Genomic DNA, 18,625 nt, shown 5'->3' on the forward strand with positions numbered 1-18,625 from the left:
GCACTGAGCCCTGGGGAACCCCTGTGGAGAGGCAATACAAATTAGACAATGCCAGGATACACTGAATGAGCGTCCTTTCAGGTAGGAATCAAACCAGGACAGAGCCAAGCCAGAGATGCCCATTTTAGAGAGAGTAGAGAGGAGGATGCCATGGTTAACTGTGTAAAATGCAGCTGACAAGTCAAACAGAATTAGAATTGAGGACTTTGCTGCTGTTCTTGCTTCTTTTAAGGCTTCTGTCATAGACAACAGAGCAGTTTCAGTTGAGTGACCGCTTATGAAACCAGATTGATTTTGGATCAAGAATTCTGAAAGTTGCTTAGCGACCGCCCGTTCAATAGTTTTGGATAAGAATGGAAGAAGTGAGACAGGACGAAAGTTCTTGACTTCAGCAGGGTTGAGAGAGGGTTTCTTGAGAAGAGGTGTTACCCGAGCTGCTTTGAATGCAGTGGGAAAAGTGCCGGAGGACAGTGAGGCGTTAATCACATGTGTGACAGCTGGCGTGATGGTTGGGCTAAAAGACTGAAGAAGGTTTGTTGGTATAGGGTCCAACGAGCATGTAGTAGGACGGCTACATGTCAACAGTTTGGATACCTCACTCTCAGAGAGGGGTGTAAAGCCAGAAAATGAGGTGCCAGTGTAGCGGCTTAGTACTCTTTCTGCGTTGTGTGATATTTATTGAGACCAGGACATCTAGTTGGCATCCAGCCATTTATTCTGAAACTGATGACATAAAACAAGTGCATCCCCCGTTACCCCACAAGGTCTGAATGCCCGACAATAAACACAAAAATACTAAAATCATACACAAAATACAAAAATCATACCTGATGACATAAAATAAGTGCATCTCTCTGAAAAATATAAAATTAAAAGACACGTTAAGTTTCTACTAAAATAAAGTGAAATTGAATTAATATATCAAAGAAAAAAGACGGAGCTCATAGCCCGTAACCTTACCGTTACACCACAAGGTCTGAATGCAGCTGCCCCCGGGGTGCACGACACTAAACCCCAGGGGTGCTGCGTTCAATACCTGTGGTTTTTTTAAAGATGGCAAGTGGAATCACTAATATCTGATTAACTATGTTACACCAGCAACTGATTCAGTGCCGCCCAGCTGAGATACAGAAAGACATGTAGTAGGACTTCTACATGTCACAGTATTAGGAGTCGGGTGGGGAGTGAGCTGGTCAGAGAATTGGCTGCTAATTGCTGCAACTTTGCCTGTAAAGAAGGATGCAAATGTGTCTGCGGTGAGGCAGGTAGGAGGGGGAGGAGGAGGAGGGTTGAGTAGTGATTTGAAGGTGGAAAAGAGTTTCCGGGTGTCGGTGACACTGTTGACTTTGTCATTGTAAAAAGCAGTCTTTGCATCAGTGATGCTGCCTGAGAAGGAGGACAAGAGTGTCTGATAGTTTATGAGATCATCGGCAAGTTGGGATTTGAGCCATTTTCTTTCAGCAGCTCTGAGCTTGGTACGCTGTGATCGGAGGGTATCATTCAACCATGGGTAGGATTGGTTGGGTCGAGCAGGCCTTGTAGATAAAGAACATAGCCTGTTCAGACATGAGTTCAGAGTAGAGCAGATTGAGTCAGTGGCATCATTAGCCTTCAGAGAGGATAATGTGCTAAGTGGAGGTATGGCAGAGGAGAAGTGGGTTGGGGATAAGTTCCGGAGGTTACGGTGGAACGTAACCATTGATGCAGGAGCAGAGGGTTGTTCTGATAGAGTGACATTAAACTGGATAAAAAGGTGATCTGACAGGTGGAGAGGCGTTACCACCAGTGGATCTGTGGCACAGTTACGGGTGAGAATTAAGTCAAGGTTCTTGCCAGTTTTGTGAGTAGGAGGACTTTGGACCAGCTGGAGGTCAAAGGAATGAATTAACGACATGAAGTTATTAGAGTCTAGACTGTCTTAGTGGATGTTCATGGACAAGCAGTGGACAGTCATGATCAGGTATGGAAGAGAGCAGGGTATCTAGCTTATCTGTAAAGCCACCCAGCTGGCCTGGTGGACGGTAAATGACAACGTAGGCTTTAACAGGAGCAGTTAATGTAATGGCATGGTATTCGAAAGTGTCATATCTGATGGAATGTAGCAGAGGGGTGAAATTCCCTGGAAATTAAGGACGGGGGGTGTGGGAGAGGGTGTAATCAGTGGAGAGTGCAGCAGGGGTGGCTGTGTTCTCAGGTTTGATCCAGGTCTCAGTTAGAGCAAGGAGCTGAAGAGAAAGGTGGTTGGTGTAAGCCGTAATAAAATCGCTTTTGTTTACTGCAAATTGGCAGTTCCACAGGCCCATGGAAAAGGAAGTGACAGTGTGTGAGGACTGTTTGAGGGGCCGAAGGTTAGTTAGGTTTCTGCACCTTTTGGCAAGATTTCTGCTTGGACCGGAGACAACAACAGGAATGGAGTGGCACATATTGTAAGACTGGGGAGGGAATAGGACTGGTTCCCTTTGCTCGGTTAACTTGCACAGGTAAACTTGCTTGTCTTAGCCTCGTCCGTCTTACTCAAGGATGGCTGACGCTGCCGCTTAAGCAAACGCCCCTGTTATTATACTGTGATTGGAATTGAACGCGGCTGTTCTCGCATTCAGGCTGATTGTGACCAGCGTAGACCGCCCTCCACCAGAGCTGTGAATGGTTGGAATTTCCAATTGAAGTGCAAAATTGCTCACACCTGGGGGTTGTTACCAACCCTAGATGGGCACTTAATTGCTCACTTGCCCTCACAGAGATGAATTCTCAGAATTCAGAAAGGAATGCAGATTTAGGCTGATCACAGAAAAATATTCAGAGATATTCAGACCGCCCCAGCTGAAAAACTCTTACTGCCCAGTCAGTATAGGTTTTTTAGTGAATTTCTGTATATGTTGCCAGTATATACTTTCACTTCTCTCAACGCAACCAGAGGACTTCTGTCAGTTATACTACATGTGTACTGCAGTAAAACTACAGTTGTACTTCAATAATACTACCGTCATACTACAGTAAAACTACAGTTATACTACAGTCGTGCAACAATAATACTACAGTCATACTACAGTAAAACTACAGTCGTACTATAGCTATACCACAGTCGTACTACTGTAAAACTACAGTCATACTACAGTAAAACTACGGTCACACAACAGTAAAACTACAGTCATACTACAGTAAAACTACGGTCGTACCACAGTAAAACTACAGGCATACTACATCAAAACTACAGTAATACTACAGTCAGTCCGACTACAATGTCATACTACAGTAAAACTAGTGTCATACTACAGTCAAACTACAATAAAACTACAGTAATACTACAGTCAGTCCAACTACAATAAAACTACAGTAATACTACAGTAGAACTAGAGTCATACAACAGTTAAACTAGAGTCAAACTACAGTAAAACAACAGTCATACTACAGTAAAACTACAGTCATACTACAGTAAAACTAGTGTCATACTACAGTCAAACTACAATGAAACTACAGTAATAGTACAGTAATACTACAGTCAGTCAGACTACAATAAAACTACAGTAATACTACAGTCAGTAAAACTACAGTAAAACTACAGTCAGTAAAAGTACAGTCATGCTATAGTAATACTATGGTCATTCTACAGTAAAACTACACTCATAGTACAATAAAACTACAGCCATACTTCAGTAATACTACAGTCATGCTACAGTAAAACTACAGTTATGCTACAGTCGTACTACATTAAAACTACAGTTATGCTACAGTCGTACTATAGTAAAACTACAGTTATACTACAGTAAAAGTACAGTTGTACTATAGTCGTACTACAGAAATACTACAGTCAAACTAAAGTCCTACTACAGTAAAACTACGGTTTAACTACAGTAAAACCACAGTTTAACTGCAGTACAACTACAGTCTTGCTATAGTAATACTATGGTCATTCTACAGTAAAACTACACTCATAGTACAATAAAACTACAGCCATACTTCAGTAATACTACAGTCATGCTACAGTAAAACTACAGTTATGCTACAGTCGTACTATAGTAAAACTACAGTTATACTACAGTAAAAGTACAGTCGTACTACAGAAATACTACAGTCAAACTAAAGTCCTACTACAGTAAAACTACGGTTTAACTACAGTAAAACCACAGTTTAACTGCAGTACAACTACAGTCATACGACAGTCATACTACAGTAAAACTACAGTAAAACAACAGTCATACTACAGTAAAATTACAGTCATACTACAGTTAAACTAGAGTCATACTACAGTCAAACAAAAGTAAAACCACAGTCATACTACAGTAAAACTATAGTTAAACTACAAAAAAACTAGTCATACTACAGTAAAACTACAGTTATACTACAGTAAAACTAGAGTCAATCTACAGTAAAACTAGAGTCATACGACAGTAAAACTACAGTTATACTACAGGAGTACTACAGTGAAACTACAGCTTTATTGACGGTTGTATGAATACACAGTCTGTGTGTTAATAAACAGTCTGTATATTACTGCAGTAACAGCAGGAAAACTCCACTGATGTAGAAATTCCATTAGAGGCCAGAAAGCCTCAGAAAGATAAAAGTAAATAAATAAAAAAGCTAAATATAAATAAAGGTTTTCACCACAGCACTCAGAAACACATTAATATTTCACCCTGATTAATATTTCATCAGCTGATCGTCAGTAAACTTCTGATCGGACGAAACAACAAAACAATCAGACGATAGAAAATTAACCAACGATGTTTCTGATGACAGAATTATTTGTCAGCTAAATTATCATTTATTAATAAAACAGCTGTTTATCTTTAATGTGATTATTCAAACAGCTGAGTGACAGACACACGAGTTCAAGTCACAGACACAAGACGAGTCCCAGTCAGCCTCACAAGTCCCACAGTGTCACAACAAGTCCTAGTCAGTGTCACAAGTCCCAGTCTGTTTTACAAGTCCCAGTCAGCCTCACAAGTCCCAGTCAGAGTCACAACAAGTTCCAGTCAGCCTCACAACAAGTCCCAGTCAGTGTTACAAGTCCTTGTCAGTGACTTGTTTATATTGTTCTTTTATTACAGATAACTTTATAGTAATAATCTACAGACGATGATAAACACTTGGACATTTTTGATTCAGGTACCTTGAAAGTTATTATTATTAGGGCCACAGGGCAAAGCCCCGAGCACTATTGTTATACTGTGGATTTTTTCTTCTTCCTCTTCCAGACACAATTTCGTCCCACAACTAGTCTTGCAACTCGAGGAAAAGCATATTTAACAGTTTTTCAGCTCGCTCTTACAAAGCTATTTCTTCATTTTTCTTCACACAAAACATATGTAGCTGTTCAGGAAGAACTCAGGACGCTCAAAGTGAAGTCAGATCAATGATAGGTATTATGGTTTTGCCAAAAATGCTTTCTCTTCGAGGCCAGAAATTCCAGTCTGTCCACCTCTGGCTGCTGTCACTGTTCCGCGACATTCAGGTGGCAGTTAATTCTGTTGCTTGCTCTGCTCTGATTGCCTTTAATCTTTGCTCTGATTGACATGCTTCACACACACACACACACACACACACACACACACACACACACATTTTGAAGTTAAAGGTCATAGGTTGCTGTATAAAAAAATAATTGAAAAGGAATGCTTGTTGTAGGTGTGCTCCTTGTATATAATATAGTATCATAACATGACTAGTATTAATTAATTGAAATCTCTGAAGGATCTCCTCATAGTGTACACACACCGGCAGTAGCCCCCGTGGCCCTTTCAGAATTTCCCCAGAGGAAATTTTTCTAGTTATTATTTTATTTATTTTTTAAAGTTATTATTATTCGTGTAATATATTGTTTTGTAAAGTATAATTATGATGTAATAATGAGTTTTTATTCTTCAGGTTCTGTTGAGTCAGAAGTTTTCCTGTTAAAAACAGTTTTTTTCTTCACTGTTTTGTCTAAAATGCACTTTAAGTGATAATTTACCATAAAACAAAATCGACAAATAATTTAAAAACTAAAACATGAAGAATTCTTTGCATATTTATTGAAAATGTTAAAAAACAGAAAATTACCATCTACAGAGATTCAAACCAGCAGAAATCCTCCGAGTCCCTTTGTCTCACATTTTCTGTCTCTATAAAACCGTTTTAGTTCATCGTCTCGGACGCTCGGCGCCATTTGTTGCTGACAAAATGTTACTTTTGTTTTCTGTGACATCACATCGGCTTGACCAATCACATCGTGCGCTCCTCGGCTGCAGACATGACAGAAACGTGTTATAAACAGTTTATCTCCAGTCGTCCCGTCCCGTCGCGAGCGGCGGGCAGCATTCAGCGGGGACGTGCGTCAGTGTGGGGCAGCAGGTGCGGAAGGAGGGGTGGGGCCTGGTGGTGGGGGGCGGGGCCTCGGTAAAGGTACAGGTCCAGGGTGGGCGGGACCGGCGGGTACAGGAGGTGAGAGGGCAGAAACATCCGACCAGCTTCAGACAGAAACTCAAGACCAGCTGACTGACGCTTCCACTTGGTCCTGCACACACACACACACACACACACACAGTTATTAATAATTATAATAATAATAATTATAATAATGATTATTATTATTATTACAACTCAGGAGGATTTTAATGTGTTCATAAAACTTTCATTTTTCCAGAAACAATTTTTATTTTTTACTGCATTAGTTATTAATTTGTATTTAAAGTAATTGTTTGTTTATTTTACATATTTTATATTTTGTTTTACAGTTTATAATATTTCGTCTTTTTTTTTTTTTTTACAGATTATCCTTTTTTTCCTTTTTGTTTGTTTTTCACATGTATGATTCCTTAGTGAAGACTTTTTTACAGTCTTATTTTGGATCCACATATTCATCAGAAATATGAAATAAAAACAGAATAAAGTCTTCCAGCCAATCACAGCGCTGGACACTCAGTGGGCGGGGCCAATACAAATAAATCAATAAATAAACACCTTTCTGCACTAAAAGCTCCAGATTTGTTTCTGCATCAATTATTAATTATTAATCACAGAACTGACAATGAATTATTGATCACAGCGTTTATTATTCATCAGGATTATTCTCACATCTCTGCCTGTCTGTCTGTCCGTCAGCCTGTCTGTCGGTCTGACAAAAAACAACTACAGCAAAACAAAAATAATGTGTTTCTGTAAACTGTTTTCAAATCTGGTCCCAGGTCTTGTGTTGACCCTGTCAGTATTTACCTATGGTTCTGGTACCAGGTCTTGTGCTGACCCCTGTCAGGTTTATCTGTGGTTCTGGTCCCAGGTCTTACCTGCGGTTCTGGTACCAGGTCTTGACCTGTGTGTCGCTGAGCTGCAGCGTGGCGGCGAGCTCCATGCGGTCCTGGACGCTCAGGTACTTCTGGGTCCTGAAGCTGGTCTCGAGTCTGGCCAGCTGCTGGTCGCTGAACGCCGTCCGAGCTTTACGAGGTTTCTTCAGACGCTCCGCCTCCTCCGAGGCCCCGCCCCCCCATGCTGAGTGACCAACAGCTGGAGATGACATCACAGCAGCACTTATTATTATTTTTTTTTTATTATTATTATTATTATTATTAATAATAATAATAATAATTTCATAATTGCTGTAAATTAACTTTAATATGATTAATAATGTTTAGTTCTTTATGCATTTATTTTCATATTTCAGTCTGATTCTTTCACATCAAAACATTTTTACTTCAGTTCAATGAAAGAAACAAAATGATTAATAATGAAACTCTAACTGGATGAATAAAATATTAATGTGAAGTGAAAATTATCACATTATGATGATAAATACATATTTTAATATTTATAGATATATTAAATGTTTTCAGCTTCACAATCTGAAAATCTAAAATAATCAATTTTAAAAAGGAATTTCCCTCTGGATTACTATTATTAATAATGATAAAAAATATTAATATTAATAATTTTGTGTTTTGTAATAAAACATGAAATGTGATTAAACGGAGAGAATCTTCGAGACACTTTGTGATAAATAATTTCAGCTAATGAGCAGCTTGTTATTAAAGCATCAAAGAGCCGCAGAGACTTGAAATATTTTTTTATTCATATCATTCATATTATTACAGCTCAGTGATTTATGAAAACAAGATTCGTGAAACAAAATGATTTGATCCAAATAAAAATAAATAAAATAAATTAATTTTTTTAATTTTCCATCTGAAGCTGAAACAATAAATAATGTCTCTGAAACACAGATATGATTATATATTTGGTAATAAACTCAGAATATGACCTATTATTATTACTACTATTACTATTATTGTTATTATAAATGAAGCAGAATCTCAGGAAGCTTCAAACTAAATCAATGGAGAATACATAATTTCTCCTTCAGCGGCGCATGAAAGTTATTTATTTTCTACAAATAAAATCCTGAAAATACTTTCACACAATACTTTCACAAATCACATTTTTGTCTTCAGTATTTCAGGTCAAACGGATTACAATCAGCTGCTGACATAATTAATATTAATAATAATATTAATACAAATATTTTCCTGCTGTTGAACTTTAAATAATAAACTCAGTCCTGATCACATAAAGTTTTTATTTCACATTTCATATTTATTTGTTGAAGGAATAAATAAATGTATTTGTGATTAAAGTGTTAAATTGGACATTTTTTTCTTTTATAGCAAAAAAACAAAAAAAATCTGACTTTCGGTCCTCAGCTTGAACTAATATTTATAATAATAATAATAATTATTATTATTACAAAAACAAAAACAACAATATTATTATTATTATTATTATTAATAATAATAATTATTATTATTATTAATAATAATAATAATAATAATAATAATAATAATAATATTGTTGTTTTTGTTTTTGTTGTCTCTTACCTCTAGATTCACTGTCAGAAGAAGCGCTGCTGTAACTTTTGTCCTGAAAGTCTTCTTCCGGTCCGGACTGGAACGGCTCGGCTTCCAGCTGACCCGGGTCAGAGTAGAGCAGTCCCGGGTCAGAGTAGACCAGTCCCGGGTCCGAGGAGGACCGGCAGTCCGCTAAGATGTCCCGGATGAGGAAGGAGGCTCCGGCGGCGCGGGGCTGCAGGTGAGCGGGCAGCCTGGCGGACCGCGGCCGGGGGACGGGCACCGTCCGCGGGGAGGGAGGCTCCGAGCCGCCGCCGCCGCTGCTGCCGCCCGGGCTGAGCTGCGCGCCCGGCGGCCTGAGGGAGAGCAGCGAGTCGATGCGGAACCTGGAGGCAGAGACCTCCATCTCCGTCCGGACTCAGGTGAGTTTCAGGTGTTCGGGACCAGCATCCAACTGCACGGCCGGTGACGTCACACTCCGATTGGTACTGGGACTGTGACGTCACTTTCCAAAGTATAATACTAGTATAATAATAATAATAATAAAAGCCCCAAAAGTGAAGGGTGAATATTATTGATCCGGTTTGATCAGCAGCAGATTCACACAAACAGACAGAAAATCTGATTATTATTATTATTACTGATTATTACTCCTCCTCCTGAGAGAGAGAGAGAGAGAGAGAGAGAGAGAGAGGGTGTGTGTGTGTGTGTGTGTGTGTGTTTGTGTGTGTTTTGACAGCAGTTACATATTATACAGCTGTGATTTTTTCTTTTGATTTATTAATATTTTTACATAATTGGGTGCAGAAAGAAAACATTATGTGAACTTATTCTGCAGTCGGAGCCTTTAAAGTGAGTTAGTGTGTGTGTCTGCATGTGTGTAGCTGTGTGTGTGCGTGTGTGTGTAACTGTGTGTGTGCGTGTGTGTAACTCTGTGTATGTAACTGTGTGTGTGAGTGAGTTTTGACAGCAGTTACATATTTATTATACAGCTGATTTGATTTGATTTCTTGATATTTTTACAGAGTGAAAACATAATGTAACTTGTTTCTTCAGCTGTTAAATGTGTTTTATTGTGTTAAACTGAATATTAATGTTTATTTATTATTTTCTGAACTGTTTGTTTTAATTAGTGTTGTTAAATAGTAAACACAAGCTCTAAAATGTTTCTCACATTATGCAGTTTGTCGGATTAATCATCTTTTTTTTTCAGCACTGAAACAAGATAAAAAGTACTAAATATCTAAAAGTACAAATAATTCAAGAAAAATCATTTTAAAGTTAGATTCCAACAATCTGTTACACAGGTTTTTATTAATGTTAGTAAAGATGAGAGGACCCGGGTCGGAGGCCAGAGGGACTCCTCTCTGTCTCTCTATGTGTCTTCCCGTCCTCTCAGTCCAGACCGTCCGTCCCCTGATCCTGGACGTCTCTCCGGGACACGTCTACCGCCTGGCGAGCCCGGAGTGCCCGGCGCCGAGCCTCCGGGTCCCTGAAGGTGTCGAGAGCCGGAGCAACCTGAGGGGAGAGGTCAGTCCAGCACAGACACAGATCACTGAAAACTGATATAATAATGTCAAGATATTGTTCACATGTTGCATTAAAATCTTACATAAAATCAACTAGAGAAACTTTAACAGCACATCCAGATGCATCATAAAGTTAAATTAATTAACAATAATTTCAAGACAAACAAAAACGTCCCTCAGATTTAATTGAAAAAAGCGACTCGTAGAATAATTATGTATATATGTGAACGTGTTAATGAAGCTCTCTTCTTCTCTTCTTCTCTTCTTCTCTTCTTCTCTCTCTTCTCAGACGAGATCAATCAGTCACCAGAACAGTATTCCTTTATTAATAATATTTATGTTTCTGCTCTGTTTTGGTCTCCACCAGCTGCCAAATACAGAGCTTTTATTGTGAAAAGTCTGAGACTGAGAGAACAGCTGCAGATTAGGGATGGAAATAATTAATGGATGATCGATTAATGGTTGTGAAGAATTTGGCCGATTTTTTATCAATAAGTATTTTTTAATCTTAATTGTATCTATGACTGTGTATCAGTACTCACTGAACTGAAACACGCCGAACGTTCAGTTCTGCATCCGTATGTCAATAAGCCATTGAGCTGAGAATTAAGTTGGATAAAGCTACAGTTTGCAAACTGAAAGTTGCAATAACAATTATAAAATACACAGAAAAACAAGAGTAACTATCTTACTGTATCATACCTTGCTAGCATGAATTACTGAGTTTAATTTGATCCAAAACTCATTTAAACACAAGAAATACTTAAATATGAAGATGTGTGAAAACTAACCTCTAAAACATAAAACATTGAACTCCTTGACATTATCTTTACAGTTTAATCTCACTGAGTTAGTTTTACCAACGACAGGATCAAGTCTCTTTCCATCCTTTCAAAATAAAAGCATCTGTTATCCAAACAGGCTTTTGCACAGGACTGTATCTGTTATTTTGTGCATGTATGCATGCAGTTATTAATGATTAATTGATTTTTAACATTATAGATAATTGAGTTGGCAGGTTTCTCCAAAATGCCCATCCCTACTGCAGATCATCAGCTGATTGATGTTTTTATTAAATATCGTCGTCAACAAAAACAGGAAGTGGTCACCTGAGTGAAACGCGGCAGAGTGAGCGGTGTGTGTATGACGGGCAGCGGGCGGCTCCTCCTCAGTAGACTGGTCCTGGTGTCCACAATGTAGCCTGGGCGAATCTGCACACACACACACACACACACACACACACACAAACATGCAGGTTAGCACTATGACAGAAAGTTTTATTTTGAAAGGCTGGCGTGTGGCGCTCTGACCCGCTGCAGCTTGTGGCGTTCAGCAGTCTGGTTGCGTCTCAGCTGCTCATCGGTCCAGCGGCGAGCGTACTGATGACTCAGCAGGTCGGCCAGCGGGGACGGCGCCCTGCAGACAGCAGCTGGTCAGTAACCAATCAGAGCTCAGCTCTCAGTAGGGGGGCGTGTCTCTGCACAACCCTTTCTGTGAAGGAGCTAGAGGGCTTTTATTATGGAGCTGCAGGGCTTTTATTGTGAAGGAACTGGAAGGCTTTTATAATGGAGCTTCAGGGCTTTTATTGTGAAGGAACTGGGAGGCCTTTATTGTGAATGAGTTGGGGGGTCTTACCGTGAAGGTGCTGGGAGGCTCTTATTGTGAAGGAACTGGAGGCATATTACTGTGGAGGAGCTGAAGGGCTTTTATTGTAAAGGAGCTGAGAGACTTTAACTGTGAAGGCGGTCCGGACTTTGTGTCTCTTACCTGGTCGTGACCCCGAACGTGATGTCGGGCACCGCCGGGCGCAGCAAGGCTCCGCCCTCTCGCTGCCTGTGGGCGGTGCTCTTGTTGGCCTCGCCCCTCTGGGCGCGGTACTGACTCAGCTCTTTGGACGTCACCAGGCCCGACCGCACCGCGTCCCGGTTCAGAGTCACAAAGTCTGGAGGGAGCGGCTGCAGCGGCGCCGATTCTCCACGCCGCCTCGGAATACTCCAACTGGACAGAACTGAGACACAAGCCACACATTGATGATGATTTAAGAGGGAAAATTCAAAGACAACCAATGAGTTGAATTTTTGAGCGAAAATAGAAAAACATTTCTAAGACTCTGCAGAAGTTTTATAAATCCTTGTTAAATGGTTTTTAAAATTAACATCAAACACACAGTTAATTATGATGTCATCACATTCTAGAAATGATCACTGATCATATATCTGAAATATAATAAAACCAATACTGTATGTTTAATATCAATCAGTTACTGACATTTAATAAAAAGAACGACTGAGATTATTGGTTTTCCTCTGTTATAGATTATATATATATCATTCTATATATATTATATATTATATATAAAACATTTATAACTGAACACTACTTCTCCACGTTCATTCTGAGCTGATCAGAAATAAACCAACAGGAGGAGAGTTCATGTGAAATCATTGAAAAAAAAATGTGTGTGTGTGTGTGTGTGTGTGAGAGAGAGAGAGAGAGAGAGAGAGAGAGAGTGACAGCAGTGATTGTTGCCTGAAGGCATCTTTCCTTCATGCAAACACACTGTGACAGCTGACCGCTAAACCTGACACACTCACACACACACACACACACACACACACACACACACACACACACACACACACACACACACACACACACGTTGCTGATGAGTTAATATTAAAGCTAATACTAATGAACATTAACACCTTCCTGTTGTTTTTATGTCATTAATAAAGACTCAGATATTTATTTCAGTTTTGAGTGAATAAAGTAATTTACATTTTTTTAAATAATATTATTCTCAATAAACCAGATGATTACATGTAAAACTCAGAGACATTTATATATCTGTTATATTTGTAATCATTGAATAGATAGAGTCGTGAAGCAGCGCCTGATTGGCTGACTGGCCCGGTGGGCGGGGCTCACCCTCGGCCACACCCCCGTCCCTGCAGCCGCTACTGGTCCCAAAAGTGAAGTCTGGACCAGGAAAGGACAGACCTCTGGACTGGGACTGACCCAGGGGCGCCTGCAGGACAGAGGATAGGTTGATATGATATAATATAATATAATATAATATAATATTTCTATCATCAGACTGATCATCAGCAGATTCTATGCAGGACGTCTCTTTATAAACCTTGTTAATGTTTATATAATAATAAATGTGTGATGAACTGTGTTTCTGCGTTTGTGAAGCTTTAATTTTCAGAGTGAGACTCTGCTGCCACCTGCTGCTCACAACCAGCTGCTACAGCCACAACAACACAAATATAAACATTATTTATAACCTAGAACTGTATGACGTCATCATCCACCACTGTTTTAGTATTTATCATAAAAAAATCTATTTATTAAATAAATTCTGATTAATGACAAAAGCTACAGCTCCTTCACAAGAAAAGCCCTCCAGCTTCTTCACAATAAAAGAATCCCAGTTCCTTCACAGTTAAAGTCTCCAGCTCATTCACAATAAAAGCCACCCAGCTCCTTCACAGTAAAAGTTGTGCAGCTCACTCACAATAAAAACCTCCAGCTACTTCACAATAAAAGCCCTGGTGTTCCTTCACAATAAAAGCATACATAATAAAAGCCCTCCAACTCCTTCACAATAAAAGCCCTCCAACTCCATAATAAAAGTCCTCCAGCTCCTTCACAGTAAAACCCCCACAGCACCTTCAGAGTAAAGGCCTCCCAGCTCCTTCACAATAAAAGCCTCCCAATTCCTTCTCAGTAAAAGCCCTCCAGCTCCTTCACCATAAAAGCCCTCTAACTCCACAATAAAAACCCTCCACCTCCTTCACAATAAAAGCCCCCCAACTCCATAATAAAAACCCTCCAACTCCTTCACAATAAAAGCCTTCCAACTCCATAATAAAAGCCCTCCAGCTCCTTCACAGTAAAAGTGAGGTCATACCCTACTGTCCTTATAGCAATTACAGGAGACATTTACTATTCCCAGGCACCATTTTTGGGGTATTTACAGGTTAGACATTTTGTGTCTTCACAGACCACCTCTTTCTCTACTAATACCTCTTACAGTGATGCTGAGAGATTTCTCCGAGAGCGCAAGAACAGAAGACATCTTATAGCATCATTCGACCCACTTCTGGGTTCTTCCGTTGCATACCATTTACCAGACATCTCTCATAGATGGGGTAAATACTGAATAATGAATATATTGAGGATGATTGGCTGGCAACGACATGCATGATAAGGTCAACATCTACTTGTAACCGGCTGAGAGAAACTCAGTACAAGATACTCCACAGGCTGCATATTACTCCTGTTATTTTCAACAAAACTGACCACTCCATATCTCTTCTGTGTACCAAGTGCAACTTAAACAAGGGGGACGTATTTCCGTTACTTTTGGGAATGTAAACTAATTTCCAGATTTTGGACACTTATTTCAAAGGTAATCAGTGGGATATTCAAAATAAAAAAATTAAGAAAGACCCTGGGGTTTTCCTATTAGGCCTTCCCTCTAGGGACTTACAGCATCACATCAGTGTGTCACCTTTTGACAGGGAGATCTTTGATATCCTCCCTCATTAAAGGTTACAAGCTGCTGTAAAGGGTAATAGTGGGGCGGATTAGCTGAACAATTGTTCATTTTGTGATAAAAGCATGAAATTTGGTAGATGTGTTGGTGAATATGTTTCAAACAAATCTGGATATTGGGCCACCTCAAAAGCGCCCCCTAGTGGCCGTGGCAGGCATTTGTTATACGAATAAATCAATGATGAATAAAAACTGCCCTTTTAATAATACCAACTGGTGATGACTTGTATATTGTTGGAAAGCCTGATTAGTCACCTTTACAACGAGGTACAGCTTGTAAGGATCGTGCATTCATGGAATGAGCAACGGGGCTAAACGTGTGGGTAGCACCCCCCAAAAATGTGCATCCCCTGTGGGGCGGATTAGCTCAATAAATCACAAGAATTGTTTATTTTGTGATAGAAGCACACAATTTGGTGGATGTGTTGGTGGATATGTTTCAAACAAATCTGTATGTTAGACCATCGCAAATTCGCCCCCTAGTGGCCATAGCAGTCATTTTCTTCGTTAAAATTACAAAAAATATTTAAATTATTTCTTAAAATATTTAAAAAATGTAAACTAAATATAGAAACGTAAATTAAAAAGTGTAAATACACATATTAAATTAACAAATATCCAGTTAGACACTCTTTCAGTTATTTTTCCTGCCCCACCACAATCGGGCTAGCCATCGAGCTATCTAGCACTACTTAACTAGCTAACTAGCTTCTTAAGCTAGCTAGTTAGCTTGGAACATGTATCAGTGCCTGTTGGGTGTGAAAGCTTAATAAGACACTGTTAAATTATGTCCTGTGTAATGTGGACATCTCTCTCTGCGCACACACACACACACACACACACGCACACACACACACACACACACACACACACACACACACACAAACACACACACTATATGTCATATGTCTCCTTTGCCCATGTGGTTCTTTTTTTCTTTTTTTAAATGTATTTTATAACTCCATCACAGTTAGTCAGGCGGCTTAGGACCAGGTTTGAGAAGAAAGGGACACGCCGGACAAAAGCACCAACATTTTTCCACATGCTCTCTATCACCAAAGGTTTCAACTTTTGGTAGGAGCCACTTCATCAAGATTGCAGATAGGAGATGGCAGCCATATAAGCCATAAGCCATAAGTCTATGAGAACCAATATCTTCCAAGCCACTTAGAAGGTCAATCTTGGTGTCAAAATATACATTTTCTGGGTCAAAGAATCATTTAAAGCTATTGAGAATATCACTGGATGACTCACTGTAAATAATTTGTTGATCAAGATCTGACATGAGATGAAAGCGTATCCTTGATTTTTTTGAGCAGTGTACATGGCAGCTAATCCACACTCTCCCGTGAACATTGATTCCAAACAGTTTCAACTCAGGATTCCCTGCTGCAGCACTTGAAGCGAGTTACCCAGTCTTTGTGAAAAAGAACATATCTATTTGATCAAATAATCATCTAGTGATATTCTCAATAGCTTTAAATGATTCCTGGACCCAGAAAATGTATATTTTGACACCAAGATTGACCTTCTAAGTGGCTTGGAAGATATAACATTTCTCATAGACTTTATATGGCTGCCATCTCTGCAATCTTGATGAAGTGGCTCCTACTAAAAATGTAAACCTATAATGATAGAGAGTATGTGGAAAAAATGTGGTGCTTTTGTCGCCTGACTAAGTCACACACCTCAGTACAAGGATTTTGCCAGAAAGAGTAACCCTAGTAGAATTTTTAAAATGTATGATTTTTTTCTCTGTCTAAATGTGTTTTATTTTTATTGTTGCAGGTCATACAATATTGAAAATTATTTTTTCTTTTTAAGGAGCAACAGAAGAATGCAAGCCAAAGAGGAGGCCGTAGCCTGTGAATGGGAATATCAAGACCTAATAAAATGTTATACAAAGTTAATGTTCTTTTCTATTAGACTGTAATAAAGCTTTTGTCACTTTAACATGTCTCTAAATTATATTTGTGGTGCTGAAAACATGAAACAGCAGCTGTAGGGTAGGCAAAGCATTCCTCGTCAGTAACCACCGGCGGCCATTTTTAAAAATGGCCGCCACAGCCATCAGAATTTTTTTTTGCGATGGCCCAATATCCAGATTCATTAAACATGTATTCAGCAATGAGTGTACCAAATTTGATGCTTTTATCACAAAATGAACGATTGTTCAGCTAATCCGCCCCACTATAAGGACGAGTTGTTCTTAATAGTTTGGACACCCTTCCTTGATTATGTACCTGCAGATCTGAAAATTCTGTTGTTGATGGGCAGACGGTTCTCTGACTGGAAATCATGAGTACATATTGCGGGCCCGAAAGTGAAATGTGAGTTCTTACCTTGATGATGAGCGGGTTGGTCGTCATGGAGTCTCTGAACACTCCGAGCCGCGGCGAGGACATGTCGGACTGAGGGGACGCCACAAAGTAATACTGTTAATACCAGGGCCGGTTATTCCTACAGGCCACCAAGGCGGCTGCCTAGGGCGCCAAATTGGCAGGGGGCGCCCCCTTGTGGCGCAAAATATTTTGTGCAAAATCTCAATATCGCCTAGGGCAGCCAATGGGCTAGAACCGGCCCTGGTTAATACTGGTAATATTCTGAGTACTGTGAGTACTGCAGTCAAGCTTTGGTTCAACATGAAAAAGTCCAAAGTATCTGGAGTTGTTTATTTAATAATCAGAAATCTCCTGAGGAAGACTCAGAGCAGAACGCTGGTCAGGGACCCTTTAGTAACAGCAGTGTGACAGATTGATCAGAGAAGATTTATTTTAATTTGACTGAACTGGAACTATAAACAGCAAAATTACATAATTTCACCTGAAATGTGAAGTAAAATGGATTTTAAAAAATGTTCTGTTAATTCCCAGAAATATCAGCGAAGTTCACTGCAGCTCTTCATATTAAATTGTTATTTCTTCTTCTTCTTCTTCTTCTTCGTATTATTATTATTATTAATAATAATAATATCAGCCAATCAGAGCAGCAGGTTTTAAATAATGCGACTAACTGTTAAATAAACTGAACATACTTGAATCTAAATGTCTCAGCTGTTTATAGTTTTACTGCAGATATAAAACTACAAACAGCAGGAGTAATCAGAAAACTGCTCACAGACTCACAATATACAGAAAATAAAGTTATTTACAGATAATTTAGAGATAATCACCTGTTTTATTTCTGTCTGTCCGCTGGTGTCGAGCTGCTCCGTTACTATGGAGACAGGACGCTGAACCGTGACGTCAGCAAATTAAAAAAAAGGAAAAATTAACAGGAAGTTTCAAAATAAAGTTAAACTGAGTGAAAACCTGTTTTAGTGGAATTTGCTTTTATATTTTAATGTTTTATTTCCGTTTTCTTTCATAATAAAGTTACAGAGCTGTGCTGTGTTCAGGGAACGTGGGAATAATATTTATTATTACTTACTATTGGTTTTAATCAATAATAATAAATATCATTTATTCATAGAAAACTTTTCCAACAAAAAATGTAGCTCAAAATATAACATTAAATAGAAAATATATATATACACACACATAAATGAAAGCAAACGAAACAGAGATGTTTCTGCTTTTAATCTATCTAATTCAATTATGTTGATTTTAATCTCTCTAGTTCATTATTATCATTCTGCTGATCAGTCAAAGAAGCTTTAATAATCTATTTGACTTGTTCAGGATATTTAGTGGATAAAAGCAGCTGAACTTTGAT

General features: G+C 39.1%; 2 protein-coding genes across 2 annotated transcripts; both read right to left on the minus strand.

The window, feature by feature from the left end:
* Positions 1-6,303: 6,303 nt before the first annotated feature.
* On the minus strand, positions 6,304-9,291 carry barhl1a (BarH-like homeobox 1a). Its single transcript, XM_059336265.1, has 3 exons — positions 8,850-9,291; positions 7,269-7,470; positions 6,304-6,499 (listed from the first exon to the last, which is right to left on the minus strand). Exons 1-3 carry the CDS (start codon positions 9,223-9,225, stop codon positions 6,304-6,306), a joined length of 774 nt encoding a protein of 257 aa, XP_059192248.1. The 5' UTR covers positions 9,226-9,291.
* An 801-nt stretch (positions 9,292-10,092) lies between these two features.
* Positions 10,093-18,132, minus strand: cfap77 (cilia and flagella associated protein 77). Its single transcript, XM_059337551.1, has 7 exons — positions 18,084-18,132; positions 17,254-17,322; positions 13,277-13,376; positions 12,116-12,356; positions 11,659-11,764; positions 11,458-11,559; positions 10,093-10,337 (listed from the first exon to the last, which is right to left on the minus strand). Exons 2-7 carry the CDS (start codon positions 17,314-17,316, stop codon positions 10,215-10,217), a joined length of 735 nt encoding a protein of 244 aa, XP_059193534.1. The 5' UTR covers positions 17,317-17,322; positions 18,084-18,132; the 3' UTR covers positions 10,093-10,214.
* Positions 18,133-18,625: the final 493 nt, after the last annotated feature.

Source organism: Centropristis striata, chromosome 7 (genome assembly GCF_030273125.1).
Source record: "Centropristis striata isolate RG_2023a ecotype Rhode Island chromosome 7, C.striata_1.0, whole genome shotgun sequence".
Lineage (NCBI taxonomy): Eukaryota > Metazoa > Chordata > Actinopteri > Perciformes > Serranidae > Centropristis > Centropristis striata.

What these genes read in the sequence shown, in the direction of transcription:
- cfap77 (XM_059337551.1), bottom strand. Translation starts at nt 17,316, where the DNA reads ATGTCCTCGCCGCGGCTCGGAGTGTTCAGAGACTCCATGACGACCAAC. An exon ending in CCAACCCGCTCATCATCAAG is followed by an intron (nt 13,377 to 17,253) that starts GTAAGAACTCAC and finishes TCTGTCCTGCAG; the next exon opens with GCGCCCCTGGGTCAGTCCCA. An exon ending in CTCTGCCGCGTTTCACTCAG is followed by an intron (nt 10,338 to 11,457) that starts GTGACCACTTCC and finishes CTCTCCCCTCAG; the next exon opens with GTTGCTCCGGCTCTCGACAC.
- barhl1a (XM_059336265.1), bottom strand. Translation starts at nt 9,225, where the DNA reads ATGGAGGTCTCTGCCTCCAGGTTCCGCATCGACTCGCTGCTCTCCCTC. An exon ending in TTCTGACAGTGAATCTAGAG is followed by an intron (nt 7,471 to 8,849) that starts GTAAGAGACAAC and finishes TTGGTCACTCAG; the next exon opens with CATGGGGGGGCGGGGCCTCG. An exon ending in ACCTGGTACCAGAACCGCAG is followed by an intron (nt 6,500 to 7,268) that starts GTAAGACCTGGG and finishes GTGTGTGTGCAG; the next exon opens with GACCAAGTGGAAGCGTCAGT.